This window comes from Carcharodon carcharias, chromosome 21 (assembly GCF_017639515.1).
Source record: "Carcharodon carcharias isolate sCarCar2 chromosome 21, sCarCar2.pri, whole genome shotgun sequence".
NCBI classification, from domain to species: Eukaryota; Metazoa; Chordata; class Chondrichthyes; order Lamniformes; family Lamnidae; genus Carcharodon; species Carcharodon carcharias.
Window position 1 is genome coordinate 22,298,896 of NC_054487.1, and position 20,081 is coordinate 22,318,976.

Sequence of the window (20,081 nt, forward strand, 5' to 3'; positions counted from 1 at the left end):
GGACAGTGTAGAGGGAGCTTTACTCTGTATCTAACCCTGTGCTGTACCTGTCCTGGGAGTGTTGGATGGGGACAGTGTAGAGGGAGCTTTACTCTGCATCTAACCCCGTGCTGTACCTGTCCTGGGTATGTTTGATTGCACAGTGTTGAAGGAGCTTTCCTCTATAACAAACATCATGCTGTACTTGTCCTGCGAGTATTTAACGAATGACACAAGTGAAGTATTTAACAGCATCAGTATGTCTTGTCAAATGTTTCTTTTATTCTGACCTGCATTGACTCAGAGATTTCAATTTCCCATTCTACTGAACTGGGAAACGGCCATTATCTGAGTGGGGAGATGGGACTGGTAACATGACTCTCACCCCTATTTTGCACCTATTGCAAATTCTGTTGAGGATAGGACTAACATATAACATGCATACCAAAAAATGGTTTGTATTAATATGAGGGTAGAAGGATATAGAACAGGGTTTCCATCATTTGCATCCTTACATTCAGAAACTGCCTAAGAGATCATGGGGAGATTTAATATTTAAAAGATTGATTTCAGCAATGCATCCATATGCTTTACTGAAACTGGCAAATTACATTTTTGACATTTCCAAAAGCCTTTCCCCAGTTTTAAACTGAACTCACTCATGTTGCTATAAGTTATTGCAGGGTTTCCCTTCCCCTACCTCAGCTGGGCCATGAATAGCACAGTTGCCTGTCCAGAATATTCAGATATTTGTCAATTGGGGTAGAGATTTTTAACTGTTTCAATGGGTGGTTGATTACCTGCCCGCCCCACATCCCATCAGCAGACACCAACAAGCAGAGACAACAAAAAACTCCACCCCATTCCCCTGTTTCTGTGTATCCCAATCACACTGTGCAGTTTATTCCCCGATTGTATTCTGCTGCTATGAAGGCTCACTCACTAGGAGAACAAAGTGGGAAATTGGTTATGTACCCAAGTTTCCAAGTGTTCGTGAAATTATTGTTGGTATCTCTTCAGTTTCTGTGTCAGGGTAAGTGGAGCAATTGAGGTTTGGTGTATTCTAGACTGGGCTCTTTTTACACAAAAACAGAAAATGCTGGAAAAACTCAGCAGGTCTAGCAGCATCTGTGGAGACAGAGTTAACGTTGCAAGGCCTTCTTCAGAGTTGAAGAGAAGAGGAAATGTGATGAAATTTATACTGTTTAAGGGGGGTGGGGCAGTAGGAGCTGGATGGAAGGCCAGTGATGGGTGGGTACAAAGGAGTGAATGACAAAGATGTCATGGACGAAAAGACAAAGGGAGTGTTAATGGTAGTGGTAAGGGCTAAAAAATAAAAAGTGCTGATAGTGTCATAAAGGTAAGAAAGCAGAATGTGATACTACCAGAACAAGGGTAGCATTGTGTGAAAGAACAACATGGAACAAGTAACAGATGGTCCTGTAGGGGATGGGTGGGGGGAGGGGCGATGGTGAGGAAAAAAAGAATAGAAAATGAGGTGGAAGGAGGGATAAAAAAGATGATAAAACCATGGATAAATGATTAAAAATAAAAATAAGTGGATAAAAAATAAAAATGAATGTAGAAAAAAGGGGATTTAAAAAGGGGGTGAGGATAGAGGAGAGAGGTCATGGTCTGAAGTTGTTGAACTCAATGTTAAGCCCAGAAGCTGTAAAGTGTCTAATTGGAAGATGAGTTCTGTTCTTCCAGTTTGTGTTGGGCTTCACTGGAACATTGCAGCAGGCCAAGGACGGACATGTGGGCATGAGAGCAGGGTGGTGTGCTGAAATGGCAAATGACAGGGAGGTCTGGGTCATGCTTGCGGACAGACCGAAGGTGTTCCACAAAGCGGTCACCCAGTCTGTGTTCAGTCTCTCCAATGTAGAGGAGACCACTTTGGGAGCAGCGAATGCAGGCAACCAAATTGAAGGAGGTGTAAGTGAAGCGCTGCTTCACCTGAAAGGAGTGTTTGGGCCTTTGGGCAGTGAGGAGGGAGGAGGTAAAGGGGCAGGTTTTGCACTTTCTGCGATTGCATGGGTAGGTGCCATGGGAAGGGGATGAAGTGTTGGGGGTGATGGAGGAGTGGACCACTGTGTCCCGGAGGGAATGGTCCTTTGGACTGCTGGGCTCTTTTTATATTGATTATAGTTCCAGAGGTGTTAGCAGATATACAGCATAAGGGTATGTTTCCATTGTATCTCCCATGGGATGAGTATTGCAGATGTTACATTTATCCCTTTGGCAGTTTGTTTATGGACTGTTTTATTTTCATTCTGGTCTTTGCTATGTAGGACCAGAAAAGGGAATCAGATGAGATGGTCACACCACAATGTATAATCGACATGGCAGCTTCCATCTTATAAAATACTCACTTTAATTCCATCCTTCTCTTTTGGTTCCACACACAATGGGGAATCCTCCATTTGCAGTGCGAGATACATCAACAGGTCATCCTTGTTTGGTAGGCGTACAGGACCAACTAAGACTGATCAAGCAAACTTAACATAAGATGCAACATTAACAAAAGTCACAATCAACTGTATAACTTTCCAGAATGAACATTATGATTGGAAATCAGAGACAGAATGCATGAATTATTGCATAAAATTGAAGTGGGACAAGATTGCAAAAAGATCTCAAGTTGAGTTAAAATTTCAGATATGGCCTTAAGAGTGTTGAGTACTGGTGTAATAAAAGTGAGTGTAGGTTAAAGGCAAAAAAGGAAGATGAATTGAGAGTGATCACTGACCATTTGCACTATTTTAGTGGTTCAGTGGTAGAGGTAGAGGATGCTTTGCTCTGTATCTAACCCTGTATTATATCTGCCTTGGAATGTTTGATGGGACAGTGTAGGGGGAACTTTACTCTGTATCTAACTCCATGCTGTACCTGCCCTGGGAGTGTTTGATGGGGACAGTGTAGAGGCAGCTTTACTCTGTGTCTAACCCCGTGCTGAACCTGTCCTGGGAGTGTTTGATGGGGACAGTGTAGAGGAAGATTTACTCTGTATCTAACTCCATGCTGTACCTGTCCTGGGTGCGTTTAATGTTGACAGTGCAGAGTGAGCTTTACTCTGTATCTAACCCCGTGCTGAGCCTGTCCTGGGAGTGTTTGATGGGGACATTGTAGAGGGAGCTTTACTCTGTATCCAACTCCATGCTGTACCTGTCCTGGGAGTGTTTGATGGGGACAGTGTCGATGCAGCTTTACTCTGTATCTAACCCCGTGCTGTACCTATCCTGGGAGTGTTTGTTGGGGACAGCGTAGAGGGAGCTTTACTCTGTATCTAACCCCATGCTGTACCTGCCCTGGGAGTGTTTGTCTCTGTTATTTGTTCCCTGTAATGAATAAGTTGCTTTCTCCATACTATAAGCCCTGGCCACATTAATGTATATATGTGAGTGATTTTATTTTAGTGAGGTTTAGTGTGTGAACAATTCGCTTAAACACTCAAGCTTCTGCTTACCTGGAAGGTTATGCATTTGCTGGAATAAAAAAGGATTGGAATATTAATTCAGCATTGATTGGAACATTGATTGTCTTTACATGGACATGATATATCATAGTTATTAAACAGTGCATTCATTCATCTTCTTAAACAAAAAAAATCTTCTGATAAATGAAGGAGCTGAAATAAGAATAGTAAATGATGCTGTTTGCTTAAAGAGGATCAGTGAGTCAGAAATGGAGCAGGTGACAAAAGTCCAAATAGGGCAGAGGACAACGGAAATAGGGAAGAAAAGGAATTGCATTTACATAGCACTTTCTGCAACACTAGGACTTCCCAAAGTACCTTCCTGCCAATAAAGCAGCCTTGACACATAGTCATGCTAATAATCTAGGGAAATACTGCAGCCAACTTGCACACACCAAGGTCCCAAAATTATCAATGCTCTAATGAACAGGTCATCTTTTTTAGTGAATTTTTGGTTCATGATAAATATTGTCCAGGACACCCAGGAGAATCCCCTGCTCTTCGAGATTTTCTACCTCATAAGAACATAAGAAATAGGAGCAGGAGTAAGCCATTCAGCCCTTCAAGCCCGCTCCACCATTCAATGAGATCTTGGCTGATCTTCTACTTCAACACTATCTTCCCCATATCCCTTGATGTTTTTAATATGTAGAAATCTATTGATCTCAGTCTTGAACATGCTCAATGACTAAGCCTCCACAGCCTTCTTGGGTAGAGAATACCAAAGATTCACCCTCTGAGTGAAGAAATTCCTCCTCATCTCAGTCCTAAATGGCCCACTTTTTCTGAGACCATGTCCCCTGGTTCTGGAGCCCCCAGCCAGGGGAAACATCCTTCCTGCATCTACCCTGCTGAGCCCTTTAAGAATTTTGTATGTTTAAATGAGATCACCTCTCAGTTTTCAGAGAATAAAGGCCCAGTCTATTTAATTGTTTGTTTTAGGACAATCCCTCCAACCTAGGAATTAATTTAGTGAACCTTTGTTAACTCAACCTGAAGAAACAGGCAGAGCCTCAGTTTAACATCTCATCAGAAAGGTGGCACCTCTGACAGTGCAGTACTCCCTAAGTACTGAAGCACCAGTTTAGATTAGTTTAGAAGGAAGAGATTAAATCACAACTGACATGCCTGATAATATGCTCAGTTAAGTCGAAGGAAAAAATTAAAACTCTGGCAAAGGCGGGGGTGTGTGCCAGTATTATTGAACTGATGAATGTATCACAGGTTCTATATGACAACTGCTAGATAGATAAATAGCTGAATGTATCACAGGCTCCAAACGCTAACCGCTGGATGTATCAATGGCTGCGTATGTCAATGTTTGAATATAGAAACAGCCTTTGAGAGTCTTCCTACTCACGTGATGGTTGGAAACAGAAAGGGATCAGATTGAACACATGGGATGTGAGGGAATCAATGAGCTCACTGCATCGTTTGTCCCTGATGCAAGTGTCTGGACTTAGTTGAGAAGCAATACACACAAAGCCCAGAATTCCCCAATGGCACTGACCAGTTTAACTTACCTCAATGGCTGGTAGGTCCATGTTGTCCTGGTTACCTGAGGGTCAAAGATAGAGGTTGATAGCAGCTCAGTTTTGATGTAGAATATATTTATCTGCAAGGCGTAACATTCATCCTAAAGCCAGGTCTCAGGAATTCTGTGGCTCTGCAGAGGTGTGTGTATGTGTGTGTGTGTTTGGGGGGGGGTGCAGTGGAGGGGGAAGTGGTGGGAAGAAAAGAGGGAATATGGAGGGCAGAGAGCGTCGAGGGCAGAGAGCGTCGAGGGACAGTAGAGTGGAGGGACGGTAGAGTGGAGGAAGAGCAGAGAGGAGGGAGGGAGGAGAGGAGGGAGAGGATGGATGAGTGAGGGTAGAGAGCGGGCAGGGTAGAGAGCAGGCAGGGTAGAATATGAGGAAGGAAGCAAAGGACGGAGTGGGAGAGGCCAAGGAGAGTTGGAACAAACATTTGGAAAATATAGAAAGACAGGATTGGAAAAGGACAGAGAAAGAGAGGGAGAGAAGAGTGACAAGGGAGGCAGAGACAGGAAGGACTGTCAGGGAGGGGCAAGAGAGAGGGAGAAGGTAGAGAGGGTGAAGAAAGAGAAGAATAAAGTGAAGAGGGCAGTGAGGGAGATAGCAGCAAAGGAGCAGACAGAGAAGAAGAGAACAGACACAGGCAAAACACATGTGGACAAGACAGAAACAGAAGGTAGAGAGAGAAAGCACAGACATGGAGTGAGCAGGAGGAAAGAAGAGAGTGGCAGAGGACCAAGTGAAAGAGGTCAAATAGGGCGAGGACAGGGAGGGCGAGGACAGGGAGGTTATGGACAAAGTTGGACAGAGAGGGAGCGGGCAGAGAGGGAGCGGGCAGAGAGGGAGCGGGCAGAGAGGGAGCGGGCAGAGAGGCTGTGGACAAAGATGTGGGACAGATTGGTGGGGGACACAAAGAGTGAATAAGGAACTGGAGGATAGAAGGAGAGGAGACATGGGCAGAACACACAGGCAGCAGACTGAAAGAGGAGAGAGAGAGAGAGGACATGGAGAGTGAAACAAAACAGGGACAGAGAGAGAGAGAGAGAAGGAAACAGAGATGGAAACAGAGAGAAGACAGAGGGAGAGAGGAAAAGGTAGGGAGAGAGGGGAAGGTGAGGAGAGAGAGAGAGCAGAGAGAGAGGACGAAGAGGGAGAAGATGTCTAAAGTTGGTGTTTTTCCAGTATCTACTCCACATCAGTAGTCGTCCCTTATCAAAAGTTGCTCCATATCAGTAATTTCTCCATCTCAGTCCCTGCCTTTGATCAGTATCAACACCTCATTAGCACCTGGTCTGTACCTGTAGTTGCCCCTTCTTTGGCATTGCCCTTTATCAATATCTGCCCCTTATTAACACCTGTTACTCCTCAGTATTTGCCCTTTATCAATATTAATCCTTCTCTGTCACTGTCACTCATCAGTATCTGCTCCTTCTCTGTAGTCCGAGATCCCTTTGTTTCTCAGTCCCATTCTTATTGTCCAAATGGTATGTGCCCTTCTTAGCAAAATGCACCACTTCATACTCATCTCCACACGGCAGGTTTTATTTACTAAAGTCCAATCGTACAGACTGCAGTTTGACATTACAATTAGTTTACTACACACTGCCTCAGCAGTTGGGAAATTTTGCAATGTTGCTCTCAGCAAGTTACAATAATGTTCCTCTCAGTTACGTGTCACCCAGTGCTTTATGGGACTGAGAATTTAATGTTGACAAGAATTCAGTCTCAAAGGTCAAAGGGTTTGGCAATGCTGCATTTTTTTTTACGGGGCGTGGGAGTCGCTGGCTGGGCCAACGTTTATTGCCCATCCCTAGTTGCCCTTGAGAAGGTGGTGGTGAGCTGCCTTCTTGAACCGCTGCAGTCCATGTGTTGTCCACAGTGCTGTTAGGGAGGGAGTTCCAGGATTTTGACCCAGTGACAGTGAAGGAACGGAGATATATTTCCAAGTCAGGATGGTGAGTGACTTGGAGGGGAACTTCGAGATGGTGGTGTTCCCATGTATCTGCTACCCTTGTCTTTCTGGATAATAGCAGCTGTAAGTTTGGAAGATGCTGTCTAAGGAGCCTTGGTGAGTTCCTGCAGTGCATCTTGTAGATCAGTCTTGTCCAATCCATGGCCCACAGCTCATGGGCTGCAAGAAGCCCCTCCATGTGGCCCCCAGAGCGATTGTGGAAAATATCAGTAGGACAGGTCAGTGAGTTCTACCCAGTCTCGGTCCCTCCCCGCGTTCCCCTCGGTCTCTTCCCCCAGTCTCTCCGGTCCCTCCCCACGTTCCCCCTGGTCCCTCCCCCAAGTCCCCCCTGTCCCTCCCCATGTTTAACCGGCGCTCAGCACTCCCCTTGGTGGGCACCCACGTTCAGGCGCCACTAGGCCTCAGGCCTTGCTCTAGGTGTCTCCTCCACTCTCATCACACCTCCCCGCCCCCACTGCCAATTTGGCGAGTGAGGGTAAGTAAATGTGTGAGGGTGGGTTGGTCAGTAGGTGAGGGTGGGTGGGTGAGGGTGGATCAGTCAGTGAGTGAGTGAGGGTGGGTGAGTGAGTGAGGGAGGGTGGATATTTGGATGTCTGAGAGAGAGGGTGAGTGTGCGTGTGTGTCTGGGAGAGAGAGGGTAAGCATATGTTGTTTGGAAAAAGAGATAGTTTGAGTAAGTTATATATTTATTTAGGTGTGTTAGGAATAAGGTATATCTTTAAGTTCAAGTTTGATGTATAATTCTGTATTTGTGGGTTAAAGGATGAAACCTGGGATCTAGTTTCATTTTAGAGTGGAGACAGCAGGTCCAAGGCTTTGTTTGTGTGCCTGCATTCTAATGGATTCTATGACTCTTGAAGGGGAGAGGTTAACAAGGTTAAAAACAAACTATGCTGTTGCCCAGCAACAGGGGTCCCCACAGAACTGGAAAAGTAGTTTCAGTTCAGTTGAAGCCACAGTACCTGAGAGGCTGGACAGCAGAGGGACAAATAGCAAGTCCCAAACTAAAATTGAAGTCAGCTGTCAGGAGAAGCTAGACACAGGAGAAGGAACTGCAGAAGCAGGTTCCAGAAACTAAAGAAGAAATTCCCCAAATCCAGGGGAGTGGAACAGGGAAGATCCAAGAGGACAGCCTAGTCAAAGGACAAAGACAGGAATCTGGAAATGGTCCTGTTCTGTGGAATCGAAAGTAAGGGGCAGAGAGGAAGGTCCAAGTTTCAAGCTTAAAGAGAAGAAAGCAGCAGGATGCAAAGTCAAAGCAATATAAGCGTGCGAGAAGCCAGAAGATCCAAGGAGACAGCATAATTCTGTACTATGTGGACGTGAAGCAGTGGTGTTCTGTTGGCACAGCTGAGGCAGTGAAAGAGAGTGCATGGAAGGGAGCTTGAATGCACGTGGCCACACAGGGGACAGGAACATCAAAGAAGAGTTCAAAACCCTGGAGGTGGACCCTTGTGGAAAGCATCTGAGAGGAAGCGTTGTTTGGGAGAAGATTCCAGAGCGAGTTCTTCGTGAGTGAAGATTGGAAACCCTTGTGTGAAAGACAGAGTTCAGTGAGACCGGTTGGCTCAGAGTGTGACAAATGTCTGGGGGTAGTTGAGGAGAGTTCCATAGGATGTGTTTGGGGCAGCATCTGTCACTTGGTTTCAGAGTGTGGTGTGTCTGACCACAGGTCACCTATTGGCTTACATGGACTGGGTATTTACTGTGAACATTAGAGTATAAGATAGCTTTTGTAACTTGTGTTATCCTTACGAATCTGTATACATCTGTAAAGGTTTAGTTGTGGGTGAAGGAGTATTATAATATAATTCATCTTGTCTGGTTTCATAAATGTTTTATTCTTTTGTTTAAAGTTCATAAGCTGACTCCTGTAATTCTGTTCAGTAGCCACTTTCCATGTATCTAAGCAAAAAATAAAAGTTAGGATCTATCAAGCTGAGGTCCACCCTGGGATCAGGCTTGTCCAGGAGTGACATCAGCTGGGATCATAACTGTGTGTTTGAGGGAGAGAGAGTGTGAGTGTGTGTAAGAGACAGAGGTGGCAAGTGTGTGTGAGAGACAGAGAGGATGAGTATGTGTGTGAGAGTGAGGGAGAAGGTGTATGTGTGTGTGTGTGTGTGTGTGTGTGTGTGTATGAGAGAGGGTGAGTGTGGGTGTGAGAGAGGAAGAGGGTGAGTTTGTGTAAGACAGGGTGAGTGTCTGAGACAGAGAAGGTGTGTGTGTGAGTAAAAGAGAAAGGGAGGGTGAGTGTGTGTGAGAGAGAGAGAGAGGGTGAGTGCGTGTGTGAGAGAGAGAGAGAAAGGGTGATTGTGTGAGAAAGAGAGAGAGGGGATGAGTGCATGTGAGGGAGAGAGGGTAAGTGTGTGAGAGAGACAGAGACATTGTGTGTGTGTAAGGAGAGAGAGACTGGTAGTGAGTGTATAAGATGGAGAAAGAAAGAGAGACAGAGTGTATGTGAGAGAAAAAGAAAGAGGCTGAGTGTGTGTAAAAGATAGAGAGGGTGAGTGTGTGTGAGTGACAGTGAGGGAGTCTGTATGTGAGAGAGAGGGAGGGTGTGTGTGTGTGTGTGTCAGAGAGAGCAGGAGAGAGGGTGAGTGTGTTTGAGAGAGATAGAAAGAGGGTGTGTGGGTGTGAGAGAGAGGGTGAGTATGTGAGAGAGGGAGGGTGAGTGTGTGTGTGAGAGAGAGAAAAGGTGTGAGTGTGTGTGAGGAGAGAGAGAGTGTGAGAATGAGAAAGATAGAGATGGTATGTTTGAGAGAGAGATAGAGGAGGGAGAGAGGATGTATGTGAGAGACTGAGTGTGTGAGAGAAAGAGGGTGAGTATGAGAGAGAGACGGTGAATGTGTGTTTGAAAGAGAGAGGGCGAGTATGTGAGAGAGAGGGAGAGAGAGAGAGGTGTGTGTGTGAGAAGAGAGAGAGGGTGTGTGTGTGTGTGTGTGTGTGTGTGTGTCAGGAGAGAGAGAGGATGTGAATGTGTGTAACAGAGAAAGAGAGGGTGGTGAGAGACTCAGAGAGAAAGGGGATGAGTGTGTGTGTGTGTGAGAGAGAGGGTGTGTATTTGAGAAAGAGTTGTGTGTGTGTGTGTGTGTGTGTGTGAGAGAGGAGAGAGAGAGGGAGGGGGCATGAGAGAGGGTATGAGTGTGTGTGAGAGAGGCTGAGTATGTGAGAGAGAGAAAAAGAGAGAGGGTGAGTATGAGAGAGAGAGAGAGTGAGAGAGGGAGTGAGTGTGTGTGAGGAGAGAAAGTGTGTGTGAGAATGAGAAAGATAGATGTGGTGTGTTTGAGAGAGAGATGGGGGGAGAGATGAAGTATTTGAGAGAGTGAGTGTGTGAGAGAAAGAGAGTGCATGTGTGAGAGAGAGGATGACTGTGTGTTTGAAAGAGAGAGGGTGAGTATGTGAGAGGGAGGGGGAGAGAGAGAAGGTGTGTGTGTGTGAGAAGAGAGAGAGAGGGTGTGTGTGTGAGAAGAGAGAGAGGGTGTGAGTGTGTATAACAGAGGAAGAGAGAGAGGGTGGTGAGAGACACAGAGAGAAAGGGGATGAGTGTGTGTGTGAGAGAGACAGTGTGTGTGAGACGGAGGGTGAATGTGTATTTGAGAAAGAGAGGGTGGGTGTGTGTGTGTGAGGGCAGGAGAGAGAGAGGATATGAGTGTGTGTGTGAGAGAGGCTGAGTTTGTGAGAGAGAGAAAAAGTGAGAGGGTGAGTATGTGAGAGAGAGTGAATGAGTGAAAGAGGGAGTGAGTATGTGTGAGAGAAAGAGAGAAAGAAGGTGTGTGTGAGAGAGAAAAGGTGAGTGTGTGTGTGAGAGAGAGGGTATGAATGTGTGTAACAGAGAAAGAGAGAGGCTGTGTGAGAGACACAGAGTGAGAGAGGGGATGAGTGTGTGTGAGAGAGAGGGCATGTGGGTGAGAGAGAAGGTGAGTGTGTATTTGAGAAAGAGGGTGTACGCGTGTGTGAAGGCAGGAGAGAGAGAGGGGATGAGTGTGTGTGAGAGAGAGGTTGAGCATGTGAGAGAGAGTGAGTGAGAGGGAGTGAGTGTGTGTTTGAGAGAGAGAGGATGAGTGTGGGTGTGAGAAAGGGTGAGTGTGTGTTTGAGAGAGAGAGGGTGAGTGGGTGTGAGGAGAGAGAGAGGGCCTGAGTGTGTGAGACAGAGAAAGAGAGTGACATGGTGTGTGAGAGACACAAAGAGAGAGGGGTGATGAGTGTGTGTGTGAGAGAGAGAGAGAGAGGGAGTGTGTGTGAGAGAGAGAGAGGGAGTGTGTGTGAGAGAGGGCAAATGTGTGTGAGAGAGAGAGGGAGTTAGTGTGTGAAAGAGAAAGAAAGAGAGAGGGTGACTGTGTGTGTGAGAGAGAGAGATATAGTGAATGTTTAATTGAGAGGGAGAATGTGTGTGGGTGTGAAGAGAGAGAGGGTGAGTGTGGGTGTGAGACAGTAAGGGTGTGAGAGTGTGTGAGGAGAGAGAGGGAGTGTGTGAGAGTGAGAAAGAGAGAAATGGTGTGTTTGAGTAAGAGGGAAGGAGAGAGGATGAGTGTGTGTGAGAGAGAGGGTGAGTATGTGAGAGAGAAAGAGAGAGAAGGTGAGTATGTCAGAGACAGAAAGAGAGAGAGGGTGAGTGTGTGAGAGAGAGGGAGGGTGAGTTTTGTGTGAGAGAGAGGGTAAATTTGTGTGAGGGAGAGAGATGGTGATTGGGTGTGAGAGAGAATGTGAATGTGCATGAGAGAGAGGGTGTGTCTGTGTGAGAGAGAGAGCGAGACAGGGTGAGTATGAGAGAGAGAGGGGGTGAGTGTGTGTGTGTGAGAGAGAAAGAGTGAGAGAGTGTAAGTGTGTGTGAAAGAGAGGGTGAGCGTAGAGCGAGGGGTGATTATGTGCGTGTCTGTGTTTGTGCATGAGAGAGAGGGTGAGGGAGTTAGAGGTTGAGTATGTGTGAGGGAGGGAAAGGGCATGAGTATTTGAAAGACAGGATGAGGGTGTGTGAGAGACAGAGAAAGAGGGTGAGTGGCTGTGACTGAGAGATAGAGAGGGTGAGTGGGTGTGTGTGAGAGAGAGGCTGTGTGTGGGAGAGGGTGTGTGTGTGAGAGAGAGAGTCGGTGAGCGTGTGAGCCAAAGAGTGACTGTGTGTGAGAGAGGGAGAGGGAGTGAGTGTGTGAGAGAGAGGATGAGTGTGTGTGAGAGACTTAGAGAGGGTGAGTGTGTTTGAGAGAGGGAAGGATGAATGTTGGTGTGCAAGGGGGGTGGTGAGTGTGTGGTTGAATGAGTGTGAGTGATTGTGTGTGTGTGTGTGTGTATACCTGTGCCAGAGGGAAACAGAGAGCTGGGTGTGTGTGAGACAGAGGGAAGGCTGAGCGTTGGTGTGAGAGAGAGTGTGTGTGAGAGAGAGTGTGTGTGTGTGTTTGTGTGCGAGAGAGAGAGAGATGGTGAGTATGTGCGAAAGAAATAGAGGATGAGTGTGAGAGAGAGAGAAAGAGAGAGGGTGAGTGTGTGAGAGACGGAAAGAGAGAGGGAGTGTGGAATACACAGAATGTGGAAGAGTGAGTGTGCGAGAGAGAGAAAGAGGGTGAGTGTGTGAATGAGAGAAAGAGCGGATGAGTGTGTATCAGGGAGAAGGAGAAACCATGAGTGTGTGAGAAAATGAGAGTGTGAGAGAAAGAGGGTGAGTGTGTGTGACAGGGAGAGAGAGGTGAGTGTTTGTCAGGAGAGAGAGAGAAACAGTGAGTGTGTGTGACAAAGAAAGAGAGAGAGAGGATGTGTGAGACACAGAAAGAGTGATGAGTGTGTGTTTGAGAGAGAAAGAGAGAAAGAAATTGTGCATGTGTGAGACGGTTTGTGTGTGTGTTTGAAAGAGAGAGCGAGAGTGTGTGTGAGGAGAGAGAGGGAGGGGGTGAGTGTGTGTGAGAGAGAGGGTGGGTGTGTATGAAAAGAGAGAGAGGGTGAGTGCATGTGAGAGAGAGGGTGTGAGTGTGTGTGAGAGAGAGAAAGGGTGTGTAAGGGTGAGATAGAGAGAGAGGGTGAATGTGTGCAAGAGAGTGTGGGTGTGTGCATGTGAGAGAGAGGGAGTGAACCTTTCTGATTTGGGGGGGAGTGCGTGTGAGAGAGAGAGAATGTGAGTGTATGTCTGAGAGAGAGAAACAGAGGGCAGGTGAGTGTTGTGTCTGATAGAGAGGGTGGGTGAGTGTGTGTTATTGCGTGAGATAGAGAGGGAGGGGTGTTGTGCATGTGTGTGAGTGTGCTTGAGGGGGTGAGTGTGCATCTGTGTGTGAGAGAGAGGGTGAAGGTATGTGTGAGAGAGAGGGTGACTGCGTATAAGTGAGAGAGAGGTTGAGCGTGTGAGAGAGAGAGGGTGAGTGCGTGAGAGGAGGGTGTGTGCACGTGAGAGAGATAATGTGAGAGGGTGGATGAGTGTGTGTGGCTGAGAGAGACTGTGGGTGAATATGTGCATGTGTGTGTGTGAGAGAGAGCATGGGTGTGTATGTGTGAGAGAGACGGTGAGTGTGTGCGAGAGAGAGGTATGTGCATGTGAGAAGGAGAAGATAGGGTGAATGAGTGTGTGAGAGAGAGGGTGGGTGAGTGTGTGTGTCTGAATGTGTGTGTCTGTGGGAGAGAGAGAGAATGTGTGTGTGAGAGAGACAGAGGGTGAGTGCATATGTGTGAGAGAGAGAGGGTGAGGGCGTGTGAGAGAGAGAGAGAAGGTGAATGTATGTGTGAGAGAGAGAGAGTGGGCGTGTGTGAGGGAGACAGAGAGAGGATGAGTATGCGTGTGTGTGCGTGCATGTGTTTGAGAGAGAGGATGAGTGTGTGAGAGAAAGAGAGGGTGGGTGTTTGTGAAAGAGAAAGGGTGAATGTGTGTGAGAGAGGGAGAGGGTGAGTGTGTGTGAGAGAGAGCGGGTGAGTGTGTGATAGAGAGAGAGGGTGTTTGTGTGGAAAGAGAGAGAGCTTGTGTGTGTGTATGTGTGAGAGAGAGAGTGAGAGAGAGGATGAGTGTGGATGAGAGGGAGAGGGTCGGTGCGAGTAAGAGAGAGGGTGAGTGCATGTGAAAAAGAAAGGTTGAGCGTGTGTGTTTGTGAGAGAGAGAAAGGGAGGGGTTGAGTGTGTGTATCTGAGAGACAGAGAGAGAGAGGGAGGTGTGTGTGTGCGTGTGTGTGTGTGATGGAGAGAATGTGAAGTGGGAAGGGTGTGTGTGTCTGGATCACTCCCAGTCTCAGGGTTCTCTTTCACCCCCACCCACACACACCAACAGACACTCTCATCCACACTCTGAGGTGAGGGAGTGAGCTGGCCACACATTCATCCTTCATCACACTCAAAAATTCATCTTAATTTTTAAAAATTTAGTGATAAATAATTAATTTATTCTTGTGTTTTTGTTTTGCTCAGCAACTGGTTCTTTTCATACATCAATTTTTTTTCTTAAATTTTAAGGTTGTGCCAAACCTTATCTTCCTGAAATTTGCTCAACAGCCCCCTGAATGTGAGAAAAATTGAACTGTGGCCCCTTCCCCATGTGAAAAGGTTGGACAAGCCTGTTGTAGATGGTACACGCTGCTGCTACTATGCGTCGGTGGTGAAGGGAGTGAATGTTTGTGGGTGGGGTGTCAATCCAGTGGGCTGCTTTATCCTGGACAGTGTCCAGCTTCTTTAGTGTTGTGGGAGCTGCACTCATCCAGGCAAGTGGGGAGTATTCCATCACACTCCTGACTTGTGCCTTGTAGATGGTGGACAGGTTTTGGGGAGTCAGGAGGTGAGTTACTTGTTTACAGGCTTTCTAGCCTCTGACCCACTTTTGTAGCCACAGTATTTATACAGCTAGCCCAGTTCAATTTCTGGTCAATGGTAACCCCAAGGATGTTGATAGTGGGGGATTCAGTCTTGAGTTGCTAGAGCTGTTCAAAATCTATCCCATTTAGCACAGTTGTAGTGCCACACAACACGATGGAGGGTATCCTCAATGTAAAGACAGGACTTCATCTCCAAGAGGAGATTCCACAAAGTCACTCTTACCGACACTGTTATGGACAGATGCATCTGCGGCAGGCAGGCTGGTGATGATGAGGTCAAGTATGATTTTTTCTCTTGTTGGCTCCCTGACCACCTGCCACAGACCCAGTCTCGCAGCTATGTCCTTAAAGACTTGGCCAGCTCGGTTTGTAGTGGTGCTGCCGAGCCATTCTTGGTGATGGGCATTGAAGTCCCCCACCCAGAGTACATTCTGCAGCCTTGCTTTCTCCAATAGGTGTTCAACGTAGAGGAGCACTGATTCAGTAGCTGAGGGAGGGTGGTATCTGGTATTCAGCAAGAGGTTTCCTTGCCCATGTTTGACCTGATGCCATGAGACGTCATGGGGTCTGGAGCTGATGTTGAGGACTCCCAGGGCAATTCCCCCCTAAGTGTATACCACTGTGCCGCCACCTCTGCTGGGTCTGTCCTACTGATGAAACAGGACACACCCACGGATGGTGGTGGTGGTGTCTGGGACATTGTCTGTAAGGTATGATTCTGTGAGTATGTCTGTGTCAGGCTGTTGCTTGCCTAGTCTGTGAGACAGCTCTCCCAATTTTGGCATTAGTCCCCAGATGTTAGTAAGGAGAACTTTGCAGGGTCAACAGGGTTGATTTGCTGTTGTCGTTTCCTAAATTGATGCCGGGTGGTCCATCCATACTATAAGGATGATATTAAGTGCTTTTCAGGCAGCACAGAATCACTGAAATAGTCATAAAGAGCAACTTACCATCAGTAACAGAACCTATTCAGTGAGAATACTGCAATGGGCAGAATGTGTTTGTCCTAAAAAGATCAACTGGGATTTTCGACAAGAACCTGGACAGGTCCTATCAGGGGAAAGATCAGCTGGGGTAAGAAAGCTGAGATTGTGTGGGAAAGTGCAACAAAGGGGAGAGTGTAAAGGAGCGAGTTTGTGGCATATCGCTTCATTGTCTCTGGTCCAGTAAAACAGTATTAATTCTTAATTCTTAATATTCCAAATTTTAAAATGACACCCCCTTACCTTGCAACTCTCTCGGCCACTCCCACTGCAAGCAAAAGATAGAAATTGTTTTAATGGTCATCCATTATAATTAAATAGAATAATCTCAACACAAGCATTGAATGATGGTTAAAGTCATTAGCTGTTCGGAGAGCTGCCCATTTCATGGTGTGGGCTCACTGCGTAGAAATAACATACAGTACTAGTTGGCTGTTTAATATTGATTATGTTGGCTTTATGTATTATTATTATATACACTTTATATATATATATATATATGTATATGTAAGATGTACTTCACTGATTTTGAGAAGGCATTAAGACATGGGATATCCACCACATTTAATCGACTTGCTAGCCAAGCTTCATCGTAAGCAACAAGCTAGAGTCAGAGTTGCAAGCTCCCTCTCGGAATGGTTCAGAGTCAAAAAGGGTGTTAGACAGGGGTGTTTGCTTTCACCATATTGATCCAACATCCTAGCAGGAGTGGTTATGAGAATGACACCTGATAGATATAAAGATGGGATAGGGATTGGCGGGCAGTGAGTTTTGAACCTTCAATATGTTGATGACATTATTTGGCCTGCTAGCTTGGTGGAGAACTGCAGGAGCTGGTCTTGATCAGTTAGCCAGAAAAACAATCTCCTGATTAATGTTGACAAGACAAAGGTGATGGAAATTGGTGGAAAGATCTGCAAGGTTCTGATTAACGGTGCTCGGCTTGAACAGGTACCTTCCGCTATCTTGGGTCCCTCATCACGGAAGATACAGAGTCTGCCAAAGAAATTCAGGCAAGACTTAACAAGGGTCATGACATTGTGAACTCACTTAAATATGTTATAGGTGGTAACTTTCATGGAGTGGCAATCAGAGTCAGATTGCCACTCCGCTCCTTGTTACTTGCTCTGAAATGCAGCCACACCTTTCTCGCTTGACCTTCCGACTTCAGCCTGCGAGAATAGTGCAGTGCAGCGGGTTCCTGAGGCCTTCAGTCAAGTGCAGGAGTGTCGGGGAAAAGGAAGATATGACCCCTATTTACAGCACTAGCTGCCATAAAGCAGATAGTTTTAAAAGTCTAGCTACTTTGAGAAGCCAGGAAGAAGGTAAGTGTGTAAGGTAAGTGCATAGGACTTGGGGGGGGAATAGGGTGATTCAGGGGGATGGGGGTAGTCAGTGGGGCTGGGGTGAGACAGGTGGTCAGGGGATAGAGGTGGTCAGTGGGGTGAGGGTGGTCAGTGGGAGGTTGCCAGTTGGGGAGGGGTCAAATGGTCAGTGGGGGAGTTGAGTGGTCAGTGAGGGGTGGTTGGGTGGTCAGTGGGGGGGTCAGGTGGACAGGTGATGTGGTCAGTGGGGAGTTGGAGAGGTAGTCAGAGGGTTGTAGTGTAGTCAGGGGATTGGAGAGTAGTTGCGGGGGTTGTGTGGGGAGTCAGGAGCGGGACGGTAGTCAGGATGGGGGATAGTCAGGTGTCCCTTGGAGGGTAGTCGGGGGTGGGGGGGGAGTGGAAAGGTGGTGGGGGGATTGAGGGATAGTTGGGGTGGCCCTGTGGAGGTTCAGAGAGGTGGGAAGAATCCCATGGGGAGTTGAGGTGGGTCAGTACTACAGTTACCCAAGAGTTAGAAGCAGTTTTAATTCTTCTAACTTTTTCTGGGTAATTATTGATGTAAGAAAATTGGAACTGTCCGAAATTTGCGATTTAAATCACATTATCGGGTAGTTCCCAATGCAAGGTAATTGCCCAACAAAAGTTAGAACTTCCCAGTCAATTGCCATGCAACCCTTTACATGGGGACTCCGGGTCGGGGTGGGGTGGGGGGGGGGGGGGGGGGGGGGGGGGGGGGGGGGGGGGGGGGGGGGGGGGGTGGGGGGGGAGGGGAGGTTTCCCCTGGGCACTGTGCCCCAGAACTCAGAAGTTATGATACCTCTGATTAACAATCTGTTTCAAACAGAGATCAGGTTCTCACTCACAAGTGTTGGCCTGCTGTTTGGTACTGATAGAGGCTGCCACTTTAATCATACAACAGTGATCTCCATCACAGTCAAACACACTTGAAATCCTCACAAATCAAAACTTCATAAAATGTGGTGGGTAACACATGATTCACCTAAACAGCACAGAGACAATGTATATCTTTCCTTACCAAAATGATTTTCACACCTTCTCCCAATTCCTGGGCTCCTTCCCTCGATTCCTGGTCCCCTTCTCTTAGTTCCATGGCACTTCTTGGATCCGTGACTGAAACCACAATCTTTATACCAGAAGCATTGATCATTTTTTCACACTCAGGGCATGGTTTTTTAGAGGAAAACATCACCTCAGAATCAGTGCCTGTGTGAAACCTTTAAGAACACAAATCAGCAGCTGATCAGAATATCGAGGTTAATCCACTGTGTATTGCACTGAGTAGCAGAACTTGAATTACAGTCTAATTTGGCATAAATTGAAGTAGTGAGACCACAATATCTTGAGAGGATGACACAACCCAAAGTGAACTGGGAAGGGAGTGAAGTTGAAACTGCATGTAAACAGTACTTCCCAAAAGGGAATTTGACCAGAGTGGGAATATGCGGCAGTGGAGGAAAGAGAAGAATTTAATTGAAAGTGAAGTGGATAAGAATGTAAACTTCAAACTTAACTATCGTATAACTATCACTTTTAGTAAGAATGTCAGGACTGAAAAGGACAGTGATGTGTGGATCCTGCAGAATAAAAAGGTAATATATCTGTGGGAAGTGTCACTAACTGAGCTCAAGTTCTCAGAATCAAAGTGAAGTTAGAAACAGCACAAGGGATTTTTGGAACAAGACGATGGCTTTGGTCTTCCCGTTATTTAGTTGGAAGAAATTTCTGCTTATCCAGTACTGGGTGTTGGACAAGCAAAGTGACAAATCAGAGGCAGTGAGAGGCGGGGTGAGGTAAAGCTGGGTGTCATTAGCGTCGATGTGGAGCTTCAGGTGTTTTTGGAAGATGTTGCAGAGGGGCAGCATGAAGATGAAAAATCGGAGAGGGTCGAGGATAGATCTTTGGAGGATTCCAGAGGTAATGGTGTGGGAGAGGGAAGAGAAGCCATTGCGGGAGATTTTCTACCTATGGATGGATAGGTAGGAATAGAAGGGCGAAGGGTACAGAGGGTGCAAAATTCTTGAACTGCATTCAAGAGGACTTTTTAGCCAGCACATAACAATCCCAACAAGAGGGGGTGCAATTCTAGATTTAGTCTGAGGAAATTAAGCTGGGCAAGTGGATGAAGTGGCAGTGGGTGACAATTTTAGAAATAGTGACCATAATACAGTTAGATTTAGCATCATTATGGAAAAGGACAAAGATAGAACAGGAGTGAAATTTCTAAATTGGGGGAAGACAAATTTTGAGAAGCTCAGAGGTGAGCTGGCAAGAATGGACTAGATACAGCTATTAGAAGGAAAAACAATGACAAATCAGTGGGAGGCATTCAAAGCCGAGATTCTACGGGCACAATGTAGACATGTCCCCACAAAGAAAAGGGTGGTACTGCCAAATCTAGAACCCTCTGATTATCCAAAAGGATACAGACTAAGATAAAACAGAAAAAGAAAGCTTATAATAGTCACAAAAGACTTAATATTTTAGAAAGCTTAGAGAAGTACTGGGGTGAGGTAAAAATGGAAATTGGGAAAACACAGAGAGGATATGAAAAAATATTGGCAGGTAAAATCAAAGAAAACCCAAAGATGTTTTACCAGTACATTAAGAGCAACAGAATAACTAAGGAAAGGGTCGGGCCTATCAGAGATGTACATGGTAACTTGTGCCTTGCTGCAGAAGATGTGGGCAGGGTTTTCACTGAGTACTTTGTCTCTGTCTTCACTAAGGAGAGGGACAATGCAGACATTCTAGTTAAAGAAGAGGAGTGTGAAACATTAGATACAATAAGTATAGTGAGGGAGGGAGTACTGGAGGGACTGGCATGCTTGATGTCACCAGGGCCAGACTGATTGGATCCCAGGCTGTTAAAGGAAGCCAGGGAGGAAATAGTGGATGCTCTGAGGATCATTTTCCAATCCTCACTAGATTCAGGTGAAGTACCAGAGGATTGGAGGTCTGCAAATGTTGTACCATTATTTAAAGAGTTCAAGGGATAGACCAGAAAATTATAGACCAGACGGCC

General features: G+C 46.4%; 1 protein-coding gene across 2 annotated transcripts in view; it reads right to left on the minus strand.

Moving 5' to 3' along the window:
• Positions 1-20,081, minus strand: part of LOC121292987 — a 228,994-nt gene that overhangs the window by 117,360 nt on the left and 91,553 nt on the right. For both annotated transcript variants that reach the window (XM_041215514.1, XM_041215515.1), the window contains exons 9-13: positions 18,075-18,273; positions 15,957-15,981; positions 4,978-5,012; positions 3,446-3,464; positions 2,352-2,464 (exon numbers count right to left, since the gene is read on the minus strand). In XM_041215514.1, the coding sequence (XP_041071448.1) occupies positions 2,352-2,464; positions 3,446-3,464; positions 4,978-5,012; positions 15,957-15,981; positions 18,075-18,273 (391 nt within the window). The remainder of the gene's footprint in view (positions 1-2,351; positions 2,465-3,445; positions 3,465-4,977; positions 5,013-15,956; positions 15,982-18,074; positions 18,274-20,081) is intronic.